This window comes from Hyperolius riggenbachi, chromosome 8 (genome assembly GCF_040937935.1).
Source record: "Hyperolius riggenbachi isolate aHypRig1 chromosome 8, aHypRig1.pri, whole genome shotgun sequence".
NCBI lineage: Eukaryota > Metazoa > Chordata > Amphibia > Anura > Hyperoliidae > Hyperolius > Hyperolius riggenbachi.
In genome coordinates, this window is record NC_090653.1 from 136,700,007 (window position 1) to 136,716,481 (window position 16,475).

General features: G+C 45.7%; 1 protein-coding gene and 1 long non-coding RNA gene across 2 annotated transcripts in view; one reads left to right on the forward strand and one right to left on the reverse strand.

Annotated features, from left to right (window-relative positions):
- The window catches only part of LOC137529140 (uncharacterized), a 45,932-nt gene extending 37,515 nt beyond the window's left edge, over window positions 1–8,417 (reverse strand). Inside the window, exons 1-3 of the long non-coding RNA XR_011023590.1 lie at window positions 8,329–8,417; window positions 4,117–4,282; window positions 2,747–2,875 (exon numbers count right to left, since the gene is read on the reverse strand). This is a non-coding gene — a long non-coding RNA (uncharacterized lncRNA). The remainder of the gene's footprint in view (window positions 1–2,746; window positions 2,876–4,116; window positions 4,283–8,328) is intronic.
- RAB39B (RAB39B, member RAS oncogene family) overlaps window positions 7,515–16,475 on the forward strand; it is a 32,483-nt gene continuing 23,522 nt past the window's right edge. The window contains exons 1-2 of the mRNA XM_068251152.1: window positions 7,515–7,935; window positions 8,647–9,189. Of these exons, the coding sequence (XP_068107253.1) occupies window positions 8,975–9,189 (215 nt within the window). The 5' untranslated portion in view covers window positions 7,515–7,935; window positions 8,647–8,974. The remainder of the gene's footprint in view (window positions 7,936–8,646; window positions 9,190–16,475) is intronic.

The window sequence follows — 16,475 nt, forward strand, 5'->3', positions numbered from 1 at the left end:
TTGAGTTCATTTAAAGGTGCTGCAGTGATTCCAAAGGGGTCACAGGCCTAACAGACTCAGACATGATACTGGTGCTATATAAATCCTAAATAACAAAGTGTGAGAGAGAGAGAGAGAGAGAGAGAGAGAGAGAGAGAGAGAGAGAGAGAGAGAGAGAGTGTGTGTGTGTGTGTGTGTGTGTGTGTGTGTGTTTTTGCTAGTAGATAAAGGTCTTTTGTTTTTAGCTGTGCTCTAAGGCAGTGTACATTATCATGCTCATTTTAAAGTTGGAAACCAACCAAGCTATAGGTCTGTGTACCTTCTCTGTATTCCTCTCACTTCAGGTACTCATTAAACCGAGGCCGACATCTTCATTCCCTTATAAAACAATGCTCGCTACACAACTTCTGTGCTGTGATCTACTGCCTTTAATATTTGGGTCACTGGCCCAAAATGAGCATGCAGATCAGATGCCTTGAATCCACTGGCTGCATGCTTGTTGCGGGTGTGTGACTCAAACAACTAAAGCCAAAAGCACAGCATGACAACCAGGAAACCAGCATTGTCTAAATGTCAATAAAGATGGCAGCGTCTGTATTCCCTCACTTCAGGTTCCCTTTAAAACCAATACTGTGGGCTACATTGTGGTTCTAACCTGCACCTCTATCACAGAACATGTGCAACATTATGCTTCTGGTAACAGGCAAACAGTTTACTCGTGAAATTAAGCTGTATTACAGTATAAGAGTGTCAAGGTTAGGTTTACAGTGACATCGCTGCACCAGTAGATCAGTTTCTGAGCACACTCATGGCAATGGATCTGGTGTGTGCTGAAAATGCATGCAGAAGTGCATTATGTGCTGCAACGCATGCACTGCCATCAGGGGCAGCTCCAGGATTTATTTTTATTGAGGGGTGCTATGCAGGTGCTGGATTCACTAGCAGGGTAGCTGCTGAAATGGGTGTGTCCATGCACTGGCAAGTGGGCGTGGTACCGGGGACTCCTGATAGGAAATGCCGACTGCAGAGAGATATACAGTTGCAGCTGATTATGGAGGGGAAGAGGAAGCTTCAACACTGGGGGCAAGCGGAGACTGTCTCACTGGGCTGGCTGCTACTAGTCCTCTCCCCTCCATCTGCTGGGCTTCCCCAAACTTCATAGGGGAGTTCTGGGGGTGCTATGGCAATGGAAAGTTGCCCCTGACTGGCCAGTTGCCCCACATCTGGCCAGTGACTGATGTGCTGATGCAGCGCTTTCGCTGTAAACCTAGCCTCAATCTAAATTCAACCTTTCTGACCTGATAGAAAAAAAATGTATAGATATTAATTTTATGTCTGTCTTTTTCACTTCAATTATATCTGTAGCTGTGCACTGAAACAGTGTGAAAAGAAGAAATTCCATGTTCTCATAATAAGCTGATCCTCTAGAGTTTCATAATAAACCTTTGTTTGAACCATTTTAATTCCTGTATTACAGAACAGAAGGCTATTGTTCCCTCAACGTTAGATGCCAATTGTGGTTAAAGAGAAAATATTGCCAATAAAGTCTCGTTATAAGAGCAGCTTCAGACATCTAACTTCCTTTACTGATTTTTCATGGTGGAAATAGTTTGTTTTGAAAGCATATTATCTGAATAGGCAGCAAGTACAGTAAAGTCCCGGTTATCCGTAACTCAGGTATCTGGCAGTCTCAACTAACCGGCACGTTTGGTGGGATAGAGATGGGGGTGGGCGTTCCTACCCATGTTCGCAGACTGGCGCACAGCGGAAGTGACTTAGGAATCCTCTGGGCGCCGGTTTTCTTCACTCCTGTAGCATCCAGCTGCTTTGTGGCCTACTTGACGCATTGGAGCAGTGCACAGAGGATGCCCGCAAAGCCACTGGGAGCTACCGGAATGAAGCAGACTAGTGCCCGGGGGATTCCTAAGTCACTTCCACCGTGCGCCACTCTGCCTTTTATCCAGGGAGAGGTTAGTGTTAATTTTATCTGGTTGCTTGACTTCAGGAGCAACCGGCAAGAACACATATCTGGCATTAGGCAATCCCCCACCTGTGATGGATAAGTGAGACTCTACTGTAAGTTGAAGTGAAAAGCAAAAATTTTGGGGGCGGGTTAGAATAATAACCAAGTGAAAAAGTCTAGGGGTGCATAAACACATCCAATTTTGATTGACCAATCTTACCACTTCAATGTAGTATAAGCGCTGACATACGGAACCAGTTCATAGTATTCAAAATCTATTTGCCCTCATACTACAAGTGGCCGATCCGTATTGGATGTGTTTACGCACCCTAACTTCCTGTTTTATGGCAACAATTAACCTCCCTAGCAGTATTGCTGTGAACAGTATTGATGTGCATACACGTCAATACACTCCTGCACTGTATACTAGACCCTTGCTTGACACATTTTGTTATGTTAGAGGGAAGAAAAGGTTATAAAAATTAATTGGATCACTTTTTGCACAGAAATCATGGGGAAATTGAATACCAGGGAGGTTAAGTCCCATCACCTTAGGAATTTGATAAAACCAACAACAGTGTGTGTATTGCAGGCTACCATTTGAGTTTATTATCTCTGTTATTACGGTTTTTCATCTATGTACATCTGTAAAAATGATTTATGTTGCTTAGCGTAATAAGCACCTTAGTCTAGGAACACAAAGTCTCCCAAGCTACTCAACTTCAGAAGTTACAGCAAGGTGCTATTGTGCATCAAAAGCTTTAAAGGTTTATGCAGTCACATGAGTGGTAGAACTTGACTTACTTTGACATTCAGGAGAAACACCCTCATCTCAGACCTGGAAGAACCCAGAGGAACCCTGGAACATCCAGCTATAGTGTGGAACGATTTGGTCACACATGGCCTTCGTGGAAGACTTGCAGATAATATTTACTGTAGAAAAAGTTCAACAAGTTGGTTATGCATGAAAAACAACGGTTTTGTAAAGATAAAATAAAATGGCAGCATGTGCTCAGGATTGAAAAGCAGGGCTATTTCTAGCCTTTTTGTCACCCTAGGCAAGAAGTCCTGTGTTACCCCTCCTCCCCCCAAGAAAAGACCCCACACTAGAGAATATAGACCATGTGCCATATAGGATGGATGCATAATACAGGGAGATGCAAACAAAATGCTTGTTGCGTTTCATTGTGCACTCCCTTCCTGCACTCCCCCAGCCCAGTGTGTAAATGCAGAGTATAGCGCAGCAGAAGCTATGCTCACAACTCTCTGCTGGAGTCCAGTGCTGTGCTTCTGCCTATCCACTCACTGCCCTATTGCCCAGCATTTCCTACCTCATGTAGCATGATTACATAAGGAGAGTGAGGTGCCAGCACTAGAGGGAGCAGGAGACAGGCAGGATAGTCGCACAAGCACAGCGCTGGACTCTGGTGGGGAGGTGAGAGCACAGGTCCTGCTGTGCTATACTCTGCACTTACACACTGGGCTGGGGGAGCGCAGGAGTGGGACGGGGGCAGAGGGAGGCACAGTGGGACAGAGAGATGCACAGGTGGGCAGAGCGAGCAGGGGCGGGGCAGAAGGAGGCACAAAGGGGAACACAAGGAAGCACAAACAGGGATAGGGGGATGTATCGGGGGGTGCAGAGGTAACACAAGGAGACTGAAGGAGAACAGAAGGAGGCACAGGGGGACAGAGGGAGGCACAGAGAGATGCTCAGAGGGACAGAGGTTGCTCAGGGGAGCAGAGGTGGCACGGGAGACTGAATGAGGCACAAGGGAACATGAGGCACAAAGGGGGACAGTAGGAGGCACAAACTCCCGTTGGGGTGTGGCTTCATTCAGGAGGCGGGGATTAATTCAGTGGTGGGGCTTAGTTCAGGGACAGGGCTTAATCAGGGGCCTGGCGCCCCCAGGACCAATGGCACTCCAGGCAATAGCCTGGAATGCCTTTGCTTAAAAACTGCCCCACGAGCGAGCCTACATTTGAAACACTGGAGGACAGTACAAGGATGACTACCTGCAGGCAACAGTGAAGCAATGTGGAGGTTCCTTGCAGGTATGGGCTACAGTTCTAAAAATGGACCTGGGCATTCACTCAGAATTACTGGTTGCCTTGGTGCCAATAAGTACATGAATATATTTATACAGTATGCCATGCAGTACTAGGCTGATACTCACATGTTGCACAACACTATCAGAGGAGGTGTCTTATTTGTGCTGAATTCCTTCTGCAGTAGGCCAATAACCCCAAAACACACAGCCAAAGTCATAATGGACTATCTTCAGTGAAAATAAGAAAGAGGCTAGGTTCACAGGGGGAGTTGCGGTTCATTATCGGTAACAACTGGAACGACAATGTAAAAACTGTGTTGCACACTATCACCGCACTGCATTGCATACATACAGTCAATGCAAAATCATTCTTCACTTTTTGGGCTTGATTCACAAAGCCATGATAAACGCTATCACAGCCGTGATAAGCTCAGCTTTGCACGCTTAACAGTAAAGGTTTGCACGCATTAACTTTCCCGTTCACGTGCTAACATATGGATTAGTGCGTGAACAGGGGAGTTAATGCGGGCAAACCTTTACTATTAAGCGCGCAAACCTGTCTGTGCGCTGAGCTTATCACGGCTGTGATAGCATTTATCACGGCTTTGTGAATCAAGCCCTTTTATCTGTTACAGTAACATGCACATTTTGTGGCAACAATACATTACAGTGGTACATGCAATTATACCGCAACGCACACACCACACTGAACATTGCATAGGTGGTGCATTACAGCCACGTTACAATGCGGCTGATAGGGCTGGGACCCACTAGCAGCGCTTTACCACAACGCACACACCACACTGAATATTGCATAGGTGGTGCATTACAGCCACGTTACAATGCGGCTGATAGGGCTGGGACCCTCTAGCAGCGCTTTTCTAAGCGCTTGTGATTTGTAAAGCTCTTGCTAATGTAAGGCTACGGGGGATTTTTTATAAAATCACATCGCTCAAGTGGGATCACACACATAGCATTAAATTAGATAGAGCTTTTCAAATCACAAGCCCTTACAAAAGGCTCAGAAAAGTGCTGCTAGTGGGTTCCAGGCCTTTATGCCACACTGCAATGCACCACTGTGAACGCAACCTAAGACTTCTTGACAGGGAAGCTCTGGCCTCAACAGACCTCTGTTCTCGGTATCACTGAACTTATCTAGGATTACATGAACAATTAGAAACAAGTGAACCTAGTAAAATTCACATAATAACCTTTCGTTATCCTAGATGTTTGTAAAAGCTCCTGGCAATAGCCTACTTAAGGGGACCTAGAGGGAAACTTCACAGAAAACGTTTTCCAATTCAGTAAAGTGTTGTGATTGGCCAAATAGTGTAGGCATAGTTTACTACAACCTATCGGAAACCTAGCAGTTCAAGAGGATGCTGTCCACCCAACCACATTAGCTGAATTTCCCTATGAGATTTCCTGCTGAGTCCCCTTAAGTAGACTAGCGCCAAGCTCCCTGCTGAGTTCCCTTTGTGCAAATTTATCTAGGCAACCTGATCTTGTCACTACCATTAAAGTGACACTGAAGCGAAACAAAAATTATGATATAATGAATCCGTTGTATAGTATGGATAATTACTAGAACATTAGTAGCAAAGAAAATATTCTCTTTTTTTTATTTTAGGTTAGTTTTTTTTTTGTATAACATTGCATCATTCTCTAATATTTGCAGTTTACACACTACTCAGCATTCTAAAGGATTTTACAGAGCAGGCTAGTGAACTTTTGAACTTTCCTCTACAGAAAAAACAACAACAAAATACAGTGACTGACACTTGAGATAATAAGCTTCAGAAGACAGAGCTCTCTGCCACCTTGAAAGTCGTGGAGCTCAATGCCCCTTTTGCATAGTTAACAACTGGAGTTTCTTAGCTCTTCCTGTACTGGAAACAATATTAGACATATCTCTGCTGCTAATGTTTTATTTCTTAGCTGTACTACACATACAAATCATTATTGCAAAAGTTTATTTTCATTTCAGATTCCCTTTAATGCCTGGTTCACATAGAATTTTAAAGCCAAATGGAACCAGTAATGTGGATCTGGTTTCCCTTTTACCAGATCCGTAAGGCTTCGTTCACACTGGCTAAAGGATCCGTGAAAAGGGATCTGATCACCGGTCAATCGGATCTGTTTTCACTTCAATCCGTGCACCTGAGCGGGCGGGTGATGGAGGGTTAACTTATCAGGCTTCTGTCTTCCTCCTTGCGTTTCACGTTGCTTCACATGACTACCACACTTCCTCCAACCCAGAAGGAAGAAGTTTGGTAGTCACATGACGCGATGGGGGACGCAATAGGGGAAGAAGATGGAAGCCTGGTAAGAAACCCTCCCTCCCTCATCGTACACAATCCCCCCCAGATCCCCCACCCCCAGTGGAGCGTCCCCATATCCCCCCCTGACCCCCACCCCCCCAGTGTATTAGTCTTCCGAATGGTCCGTTTCTTCACTAATGTGAAGAAACGTTCTGTTCTCCTATTGCCCCCAATGCAGGGTTTCATCTTCCGTTTTCGGTCCGCTGGGCTCAGCGGTCCAGAGATATTAGGTGCTGCAGCAAAGTTGCGTTCCATTCAGCGGCACATACACAACGGATCCTTTAGAACGGACGCTTGTGAATGGTTCCATAGGTTAACATTGGATCCGTTTGCATATGTTCCATTTGTACAGTATCCGTTCCGTTCCCGGTCTGCTTTTTAACGCTAATGTGAACCAGGAAAAGGGCTAGTTCACACTGCAGGTATTTTTTTTTTTTTTACACGCAGGTGATTTTTAAAACTGCCCGCGAAACGCTTGTGCAATGAATGTGTATGAGAAGGTTCATATCAACGCGGGACGTGCACTATCCGTTCAGTAAAGTCGTGCGTGCACCATTTTTGAGGCGATTCCGCCTCAATGGAAAGTATAGGAGAAACGCAACACGCTCACAAAATCGCTTTGTTTAGCGACTGCATTCTTGTTTTTAAAAATAAATACATTGTATTTATTATTTTCCGGGTCAAGGAGTTCACTTCCTGACTTGCGTCAGGGAGTGAATTACAAAACCCCTCAGAAAAAAACGCTTCGAAAACTGCTAAGCACAAAAACGAATCGCCCACCCAAGCGCTGGGAATCGGAGAAACAAAGATGCCTCAAAAACGGCACAACACGGGCGGACACGCGAACTGAACGCAATGTGAACAAGGCCTTAGTATTGATTTTATTTAGGTTTTTCCACCATGTAGGTTGTCAATTGACAAAATCTACTCATTTGCATTATTATTAAAAGAATCCTCGGTTTCCATTACCTATTATTTTTAACGAGTGCCTAACTCCTGCACTACATATCTATTTCTTTCTTTAATTATAAGAGGGAGACGTATGTAGCTGTTGCAGAGCAGCAAGTTACAGCACTCAGATTCTCAGCCAGGTTAAACCTTTGTCGGTGGCAGCTTATTCCATTATAAGCCAACAGGCAGAGTGCTCTGCGGCTCGGAGGAATGCGGTAGGGGCTGGTCTAGCTCCAGTAGGGAAGTGATTACGGCAGCTGCTGATGCCAATGATGAGTCAGAGTGTTTGGTGCTGATGTTGCTGCCATTTCATCAGCTCTGTGATCCCGGTCAGCATCCTCCGTGCATCCTCTCTCCACCTTACAGCGGCCAGAAGCTCCTAGCTGTACGGGCACCGCGGGTGGCAGCATGTACTCTCCATCGTCTCCCGAGCAGCGACACATAGGCTGATTCCCGTCCTGCCCCGCTGGCTGCCCATCACCTGACATTTCGTGGCAGCGCAGCCCATGCATGTGCATAGTGTCTGTCCGGAAGCCACAGACGGCATAAATCAGATAGACTCTGGGCTGGAAGGTGCATAGAGAGCTGATGATGGAGCATTGCGTGTGCTGGAGCCCGCCCTTACTCCTCCCCGTGTAGGAGAGGGCATCTTCCGAGCACCCTCCGGTGGGAGGTAGGTGACTTCTCTGGCCTTCCATCCTGCACAGCTCTGCATATCGCGTATGGGCCTCTGAGTGCCTTGTCCCCGGCCTGCCCAAGCATTGTCCACATCAGCCTCAGCACCTGCTAGTGCAAGGCCCAGGCCTGCCTGCCACCCCCCTCCTCCCTTTCATTGGCAGACACAGCTCTGCTAAGTGCCTAAGAGCATCCAGTGTGGCAGCTTCCAGCATCTACTCTCCTGCTCGCTGGGGTGACTTTCCTTTATTCAAGGCCTGTGCACAGCCAGTGTGCCTTTACAAGATTGAGCTGTATAACCTTTGCATCAACCCCCTCCCCATCTGTGAACAGGAAGCCGAGTTTCCTTAATTATAAATATGGCTGAGCTCTGTACTTAACGCACACCTACCCTCTGCTTCTTTCCTCCCCTCACTTGACACCTTATCCTAAGCGATTTTGTGCTCGTTTCTCCGACGGCCCCTGCAGGCTGTCTTTAGGACTGCACCCCGGAAGTTCTTAGTAGCAACAAACTTGTTGTATGGTCACTAGTGCCTCTCCTGTGAACAGCGTCCCTGTAACTTGCTAGGGCTGTATGATAATACCTACACTGGTATTTACACAAGCTCTGCTACTGTCTTAAACTTCAAAATATCAGTATTGCTATCCCATTCACTGACCCTTTGCTATATTTTGGACTGCATAGTAATATCTGCTATCCCATTCACAGAGGCTCTGCTAGCTGGGGATTGGCTGTATGCTCACCTTCAGGCTGGGCCTACCTGACATTGGTACTCATCTGTCAAGAAGAATTTGATAGCCCAGATTGCCTGTGCAAGTTGGCTTAAAAAGTTATTTCCAAAATATTCCATATCTCCGTGTTAACTTTGCTATATAGATGGAATCTCTCAGCAGCACTTGAAACTTAGTCTATTAAAAAGCCAAAAATACAGATAAAAAGGACAGAGTTTTGAAAGTTGGATTCTGATACACCTGCTGATTTTTGCTGATTTTGAAGAATACTGTTCCCTAGGACGTGTTTAATTGAATTAGGAACAATGGAAGCAATCTGGTTGTACCAGTTTCGTCTAATAGTGATTGGGGACTCCACTGTGGGAAAATCATGTCTGATCCGAAGGTTCACAGAAGGCCGCTTTGCCCAAGTCTCCGACCCAACAGTAGGGGTGGATTTCTTCTCCCGGCTAGTAGAAATTGAACCCGGCAAGCGGATCAAGCTACAGATCTGGGACACAGCCGGACAGGAAAGGTTCAGGTAACTGTGGCTTTTTTAAAGGGACTCTGTAACAAAAATGTCATTGTGTTTTCTACCATTATAATGTGCTCTGGCCAGGGCCGGTCCTGGACTTTCTGCTGCCTGAGGCAAAGATCGTAAAGGCGCCCCCCCCCCAATATTTCTACATAACATGAGCGGCGGCCGGCGGCAGCCAGCCAGCCTTATCATCATCATCGTCACGTCGGCGGCGCTCGCTGCTCAGTGACTGACCGTGACAATCAGCCGCAGCCAGGGCAGCAGAGCGGGCGGCAGCCACCGCCATCAAATCAGCAGGCTTAGGCACTAGGCAGCGTCACCAGCATGCAGCCTTGGAGGAGACAGGAGAGGCCGCAGAGCTCAGTCATCGGACTCGGAGGCCGGCGGCAACAGTGCAGTTTCTAGGCTAAAATGCACTCAGGGTGAGGGTGTAAAAATTGCGCCCCCCCCCCCCCCGGTATAGGTAACCAGCTACAGGTCCCCCCCGAGTATAGGTGGCCAGGCATGGGTGAGCCAGTAAAGTTGCCCCCAGTATAGGTTAGCCAGGTAGTTGCCTCCAGTATAGGTAGCCAGTATAGTTGCCCCCAGTATGTTAGATAGGCAGGCACCCCCCCCCCCCCGGTATAAGTTAGATAAGTAGGTGCCCCCAGTACAGGTTAGCTAGGTAGGTGCCTCCAATATAGGTAGCCAGTATAGTTGCCCCCAGCATAGGTTAGATAGGTAGGTACCCCCAGTATAGGTTAGTTAGGTAGGTGCCCCCAGTATAGGTAGCCAGTATAGTTGCCACCTGTATTAGCTAGGTAGGTAGGTGCCCCCAATACAGGTTAGATAAGTGCCCCCAGTATAGGTTAGATAGGTAGCTTCCCCCCAGTATAGGTTAGATTAGGTCGCTGCCCTTCAGTATAGGTTAGATTAGGTAGGTGCCCCCAGTACAGGTTAGATTAGGTAGGTGCCCCCAGTATAGATTAGATAGGTAGCTGCCCCCAGCATAGGTTAGACAGGTAGCTGCCCCCCAGCATAGGTTAGATAGGTAGCTGCCCCCCAGTATAGGTTAGATAGGTAGCTGCCCCCCAGTACAGGTTAGATTAGGTAGGTGCCCCCCAGTATAGGATAGATAGGTAGCTGCCCCCAGTACAGGTTAGATTAGGTAGGTGCCCCCCAGTATAGGATAGATAGGTAGCTGCCCCCAGTACAGGTTAGATTAGGTAGGTGCCTCCCAGTATAGGATAGACAGGTAGCTGCCCCCAGTATAGGTTAGATAGGTAGCTGCCCCCCAGTATAGGTTAGATAGGTAGCTGCCCCCCAGTATAGGTTAGATAGGTAGCTGCCCCCCAGTATAGGATAGATAGGTAGCTGGCCCCCAGTATAGGTTAGATTAGGTAGGTGCCCCCCAGTATAGGATAGATAGGTAGCTGCCCCTAGTACAGGTTAGATTAGGTAGGTGCCCCCCAGTATAGGATAGATAGGTAGCTGCCCCTAGTACAGGTTAGATTAGGTAGGTGCCCCCCAGTATAGGATAGATAGGTAGCTGCCCCCAAAACAGGTTAGATTAGGTAGGTGCCCCCCAGTATAGGATAGATAGGTAGCTGCCCCCAAAACAGGTTAGATTAGGTAGGTGCCCCCCAGTATAGGATATATAGGTAGCTGCCCCCAAAACAGGTTAGATTAGGTAGGTGCCCCCCAGTATAGTATAGATAGGTAGCTTGCCTAGGTAGGTGCCCCCTCATAATGGCGGAGGGGGGAGCCGGAGCCGCGGGGAGGGCAGCCCGACCTCTCCCTCCCTCTCCCCGGGCCGCCCTCCATGCTCCCCCCTCGGACTTTAGGCAGCAGAGTTAGCGCGCAGGGAAGCGCTGCTGTACACAGCCTGTTACTCACCTCCCTGGATCCGATCGCTGCTCCCGCCCTGCTGGTCTCCTCTCTGCAATGTAGCCGCTGATACATTACACACGCTGCTTCCTGTTTACACAGGAAGCAGCCGCGTGTGTATCAGCCGGCTAGGCAGAGAGGAGACCAGCAGGGCGGGAGCGGCGATCGGATCCAGGGAGGTGAGTAACAGGCTGTGTACAGCAGCGCTTCCCTGCGCGCTAACTCTGCTGCCTAAAGTCCGAGGGGGGAGCATGGAGGGCGGCCCAGGGAGAGGGAGGGAGAGGTCGGGCTGCCCTCACCGCGGCTCTGGCTCCCCCCGCTCAGTCACAGCCACTTCATCTGGTGCCGCCCCTCCACTTCCTGCCGCCTGAGGAACCCGCCTCACCCCGCCTCATGGGCGGGCCGGCCCTGGCTCTGGCTTACTGCAGCACTTTATACTATCACCATCTCTGTAATAAATCAGCTTATCTTTCCCCTGTCGGACTTGTCTCCTGTGCCTGGAAGGCTGCCAACTCTTCAGTGTGATCTGCTATGCATGCCCCCTCTATGCACACTCCTCTGTGTGTGTGTGTTATTTACATTAGCCAGCTTTTCTCTGCTCTCTTATCTTTTACAAGCTGGATAAATCCTCTGTTCACATACTGATGAGTCACATACTGCAGAATTACAGACAACCGGGCAGAGCTGTCTGCAAGAGTAAACAAACAATCAGCTTGTAACTCTTCAGTGAGCTGCAGGGGGAAAGAAACACACAAATGATTTCTTGAGATTCAAAAGGAAGGCTGTATACAGCCTGATTGTGTATGGATGTATTTTCTATGTGTGGACATACTGTACATCAACCTACTTCCTGTTTTGGTGGCCATTTTGTTTGTTTACAAACAAACTTTTTAAAACTGTTTTTGACTACTTTTAATGCGGCGGGGAGCAGCGAAATTGTGACAGAGGGTAATAGGAGATGTCCCCTAACACACTGATATGTTTACTTTTGTGTGATTTTAACAATACAGATTCTCTTTAAAGAGACTCTGTAACAAAATTTTCAGCCTTATTTCTTCTATCCTATACATGTTCTAATGTTCTCTGGATTACTGCAGCCTTTTCTAGTTGCACTGTCTCTGCAATATAGCTAATCTTTTCTTTGTCAAGCTTTGCTACCCAGAGAGGAATGCACTGCCTCTTCTGTGATAGGGAGAAGTTATGCACACCCCCTGCAGGCTCTGTGTGTGTGCTTTGTTTATTAGTCATAGACAGGTCTGTGCTCTCAATTTCAGCATGTCTGAGGGGCGAGGCAGCTGCCCATGCTGAGAACTGTGAGGCCTGGAACCCACTGAAATCCGCAAACGCAAAACGCAACCGCTAGCGTTTTGCCTGAGCGGTTTGCAAGCGGATTCATGCGAGTTTTCGGTCGCGTTTTGCAACAGTGTATTTTTTTCCTCAGCGGTTGTGTAGCGTTTTGCGTTTCGCGTTTTTATCCTGATTGGTCCTGTGAATTATTTTTAATTTTGTTAGTGTGCTGAACCGCAAAACGCTAGCAAAACCGCTCAGTTTAGGTTTTGCTGAGCGTTTCTGCTAGCGTTTTCAATACTTTACATTGAAGCGCTAACGCTCCCAAAATGCTGCAGGTCCTGCGTTTGCGTTTCTGGGAAACGCAAACGCTCCTGTGGAAGTTGCCCCATCCATTAACATTAGCCCAGCGTTTTGGCAAACTGCTAGCGTATCACAGTGCTGCCAAAAGCGCTCCTGTGGGTTCCAGCCCAGAGAGTCCTTCACTGAATTCACTATGTAATAGAAACTTGTAGTATACTATCTATATATATATATATATATATATATATATATATATATATATATATATATATATATATATATATATATATATATATATATATATATATATATATATATATATATATATATATATATATATATATATATATATATATACATATATATATACATATACACATATACATATATACATATATATATACATACATATACATATATACACATATACATATATACATATACATATATACATATACATATATACATATATACATATACATATATACATATACATATATATATATATATACACATATACACACACACACACACACACACACACCTACACCTTCCTGGTTGGCGGCCATGTTTTTTGTTTGTAAGCACTGCCTAAAACTGGCAATTGAATGCCAGGATCGAGGTGGGGGAGCAGCGGAAACGGCAAAGAGGGATCCAGGGGATCACAGTGACTCGATTGGTATGCTTTTTATTGTACAAATCGGACAGTACAGATTCTCTTTAAAGTCTGATTTTGCTATTCAGTCTTGGTTGGTTCTTCCTGTTCAGTAAGCCAGTACCTATTCAGTAGAAGACTTTGGGCAAGACTCCCTAACGCTGCTACTGCCTGTGGAGTGTGTCCTAGTGGCTGCAGCTCTGGTGCTTTGAGCTGGCCAGGAGAAAAGAGCAATATAAATGTTCTGTATCTTGTCTTGTTATTTAAAGCCTTTTGGGTTCTAGTCTGCTTTAGGGAAACTTCAAAGGGAAATTCGGCCTAACGTGATAGGGTGGACAGCACCCTCTTGATATTTTAGGTTTTAGATAGGATGTAGTAAATTATGCCCACACTAATCGCCCAATCACAATGCTCTGTGTCATGATTGGAGAACTGTTCCCTATGAGGTTTCTTGCTGTACACGTAATGATTAATTGACATATTGTAAAAAACAGCTTCCGGGGGATCAGAAGCTCATGTATCTTATTTGCACTGTGTTCTTGTTCAGTCACTGCAAATTATAGTCTAGCTGAGGGGACCCAGCTGGAAATTTCATAAGGAACAGTTCTCCAATCACAGCAACCCTCTACAGCAGAGTTCCCCAACAGTACATGTTTTGCAGAAAACCACAAACATGCACAGGTGAGGTAATTAGTGTCTCAGCAGAGCTGATTAACTACCTCTGTGGATTTCCACAAAACATGCACTGTTGGTGGGCTTTGAGGACAGGGTTGGGGAACGCTGCTCTACAGCACGAAGTGCTGTGATTGGCCGCATAGTGTTAGCTTTGTGTACGGCAACCTTTCTGAGGCCTGGAACCCACTAGAGCATTTATAATTATTTTTTTGAGCGTTTAGGGAGTGCTTTCACTCAACGCTCTACCAATGTAAATGGATGGTAAAAATTCCATTAGAGTGATTGTGATTAAGGAAATCCCAAGACATGCAGCATTTTGGGAGCGTTTCCATTCTAATGAATCGTATAGGAGCAGGGAAAAGGCTACCAAAAATCACTTGCAAAACGCTATCACAAATCACTAGCGATTGCGATAGCGCTTTTTAGTGGACTCCAGGCCTGAAATCTAAAAGTTTGCGAAGGTTCTATTCACTCAATTACTTTAGAATAATTTTCCTATGAGGTTTCCTGCTGGGTCCACTTAAAGGATAACAGAGGTTACATGTAACATTATGAGATAGACGTGTATGTACAGTGCCAAGCACACAAATGACTATGCTGAGTTCCTTTTTTTTTTTTCTATGCCTGAAAGAGTTAAACATCAAGTATGCAAGTGACAGTTTCTGTCCGGATCAGGACTGGGTCGGACTAGAGTATTAGGCCCTGTTCACACTGCACGCATTGCCATCCGGATTTTGGAAATGCGTGCAGGAGGCCGACACGCACATCATCAGAAAGTGCATAGACTGCACTGTCTGATGTTCACACTGCATGCATCCGGACCAGTGCGGTCCGGGAACGTATGCTGCACGCATTTTTAACAAAACGCACGGCTGACCAATTCACTTTCAGTGAATGGATCAGCCATGCAACGCATAGAAACGCAGATGGCGTGCGTTTGTACGTGTTGCGTTGCGAACGCACAGCCATCCGCGTTTCATGATGTGAACGTGGCCTTACCCTCACCTATATGTAATTGCAGCCATGTAAAACACTTTCCTGTGAGTAAATGGCTTCTGAGAGCAGGAAAGAGATAAAAAGGATCAATAGTTCATGAACAGAGACCATGAACCAGTCGAAACTTAAAGCGGTATAAAACCCTGACATAATATTCAATAAAAACATGTTTTCCTACTTTTTATATGCCATACGGTTAGCATATTTGCTTTTGTGCATAAGTGTTATTATTCATTTAGAAATTATACGTTCCTAAAGTACACTTATTTTACTCTGAGAGCTGACTTTGCATTTTATTTATAACTGCTTTATTCATCCTCTAACTTAATCAGAAAGCATTTATGCTTGTCTGACTTTGTTCAGGGGACCCTGCAGTGTGAGAGAAGGCTTTGTTTACATTTCTTACTTGACACAATTAAACACAAGATAACATTATGTAAAGTTCGGAAGCGGCCAGCTCTGCAGGCAGGGAAGCTTCTAAAGCCTGTGTTAACCCTTTGAATGCAGTTCTAGTAAAAAAAAAATGCTGATTGTATATAATAATCTATTAGAGCAAAGTAGAAACGCTGGGTTCCATTCCGCTTTAAAAACTAGATTTAAGTATAAAATAAAACCATGGGGTATCTAAAAAGTCATTTTTAGGAGAAGGAGGATATATACAATTGTTTTTCTCATCAGTTTATTTTCACCTCGGATGTCCTTTAAGTAAACTAGCACCAGACCCAGTTCCTGTGAAACCTGAATTTACAAATTAGATGAATTTTTTGATTGTCTCTAATTACGTCAAATTAAAATAGAACTGGCCTGTAATCCAGGGCTGTGGAGTCGGAATTGGAGTCGGGGTAAATTTGGGCAACCGGAGTTGTTGATTTCATAAACTCAGGAGTCGGATGATTTTTGTACAAAATCCACAGCCCTGTTAAGTATTAGACTGATGCTACGTACACACATGCGACAATGATCGTTCGTTGAGAACGACGAACGAACTTTTAATTGATGAAAGAACGACCTAAGTAAAGTTAGTTTTAAAAGGTGTGTAACGATCTGATCGTTAGAACGAACGTTACATCACGTAAAGCAACTATTGTGCCTGCGCATAAAAATGAGAAGTTTCACGGAGAAATAGTGAAATGCGCATGTCAAGCCTAGTACGAACGACCGTTTCCAACGATGTACTACTTTTGCAAACGATCGTCGTTGGTTAAAATCCGCCGAGACAGAACTTCCTTTTGTAGCGATTTGGCTCGTTCGTCGTTTGCCTTAATAGTCGGTGGTTCGTTTTTTGTAACGATCGTCGTTGGTAAAGATCGGGGAACGATCGTTACAAACGACTATAGTCGCATGTGTGTACGCACCTTAACTAGTCAGAGTCGAAGGAGTTAGAGCCATTTTGGGTACCCGGAGTTGGAATTGGAGTCAGTGGTTTCATAAATTGAGGAGTCGAAAGATTTTTGTACCGACTCCACAGCCCTGCTGTAATCTGGTGCAGTTTATCAAATCCATTTAA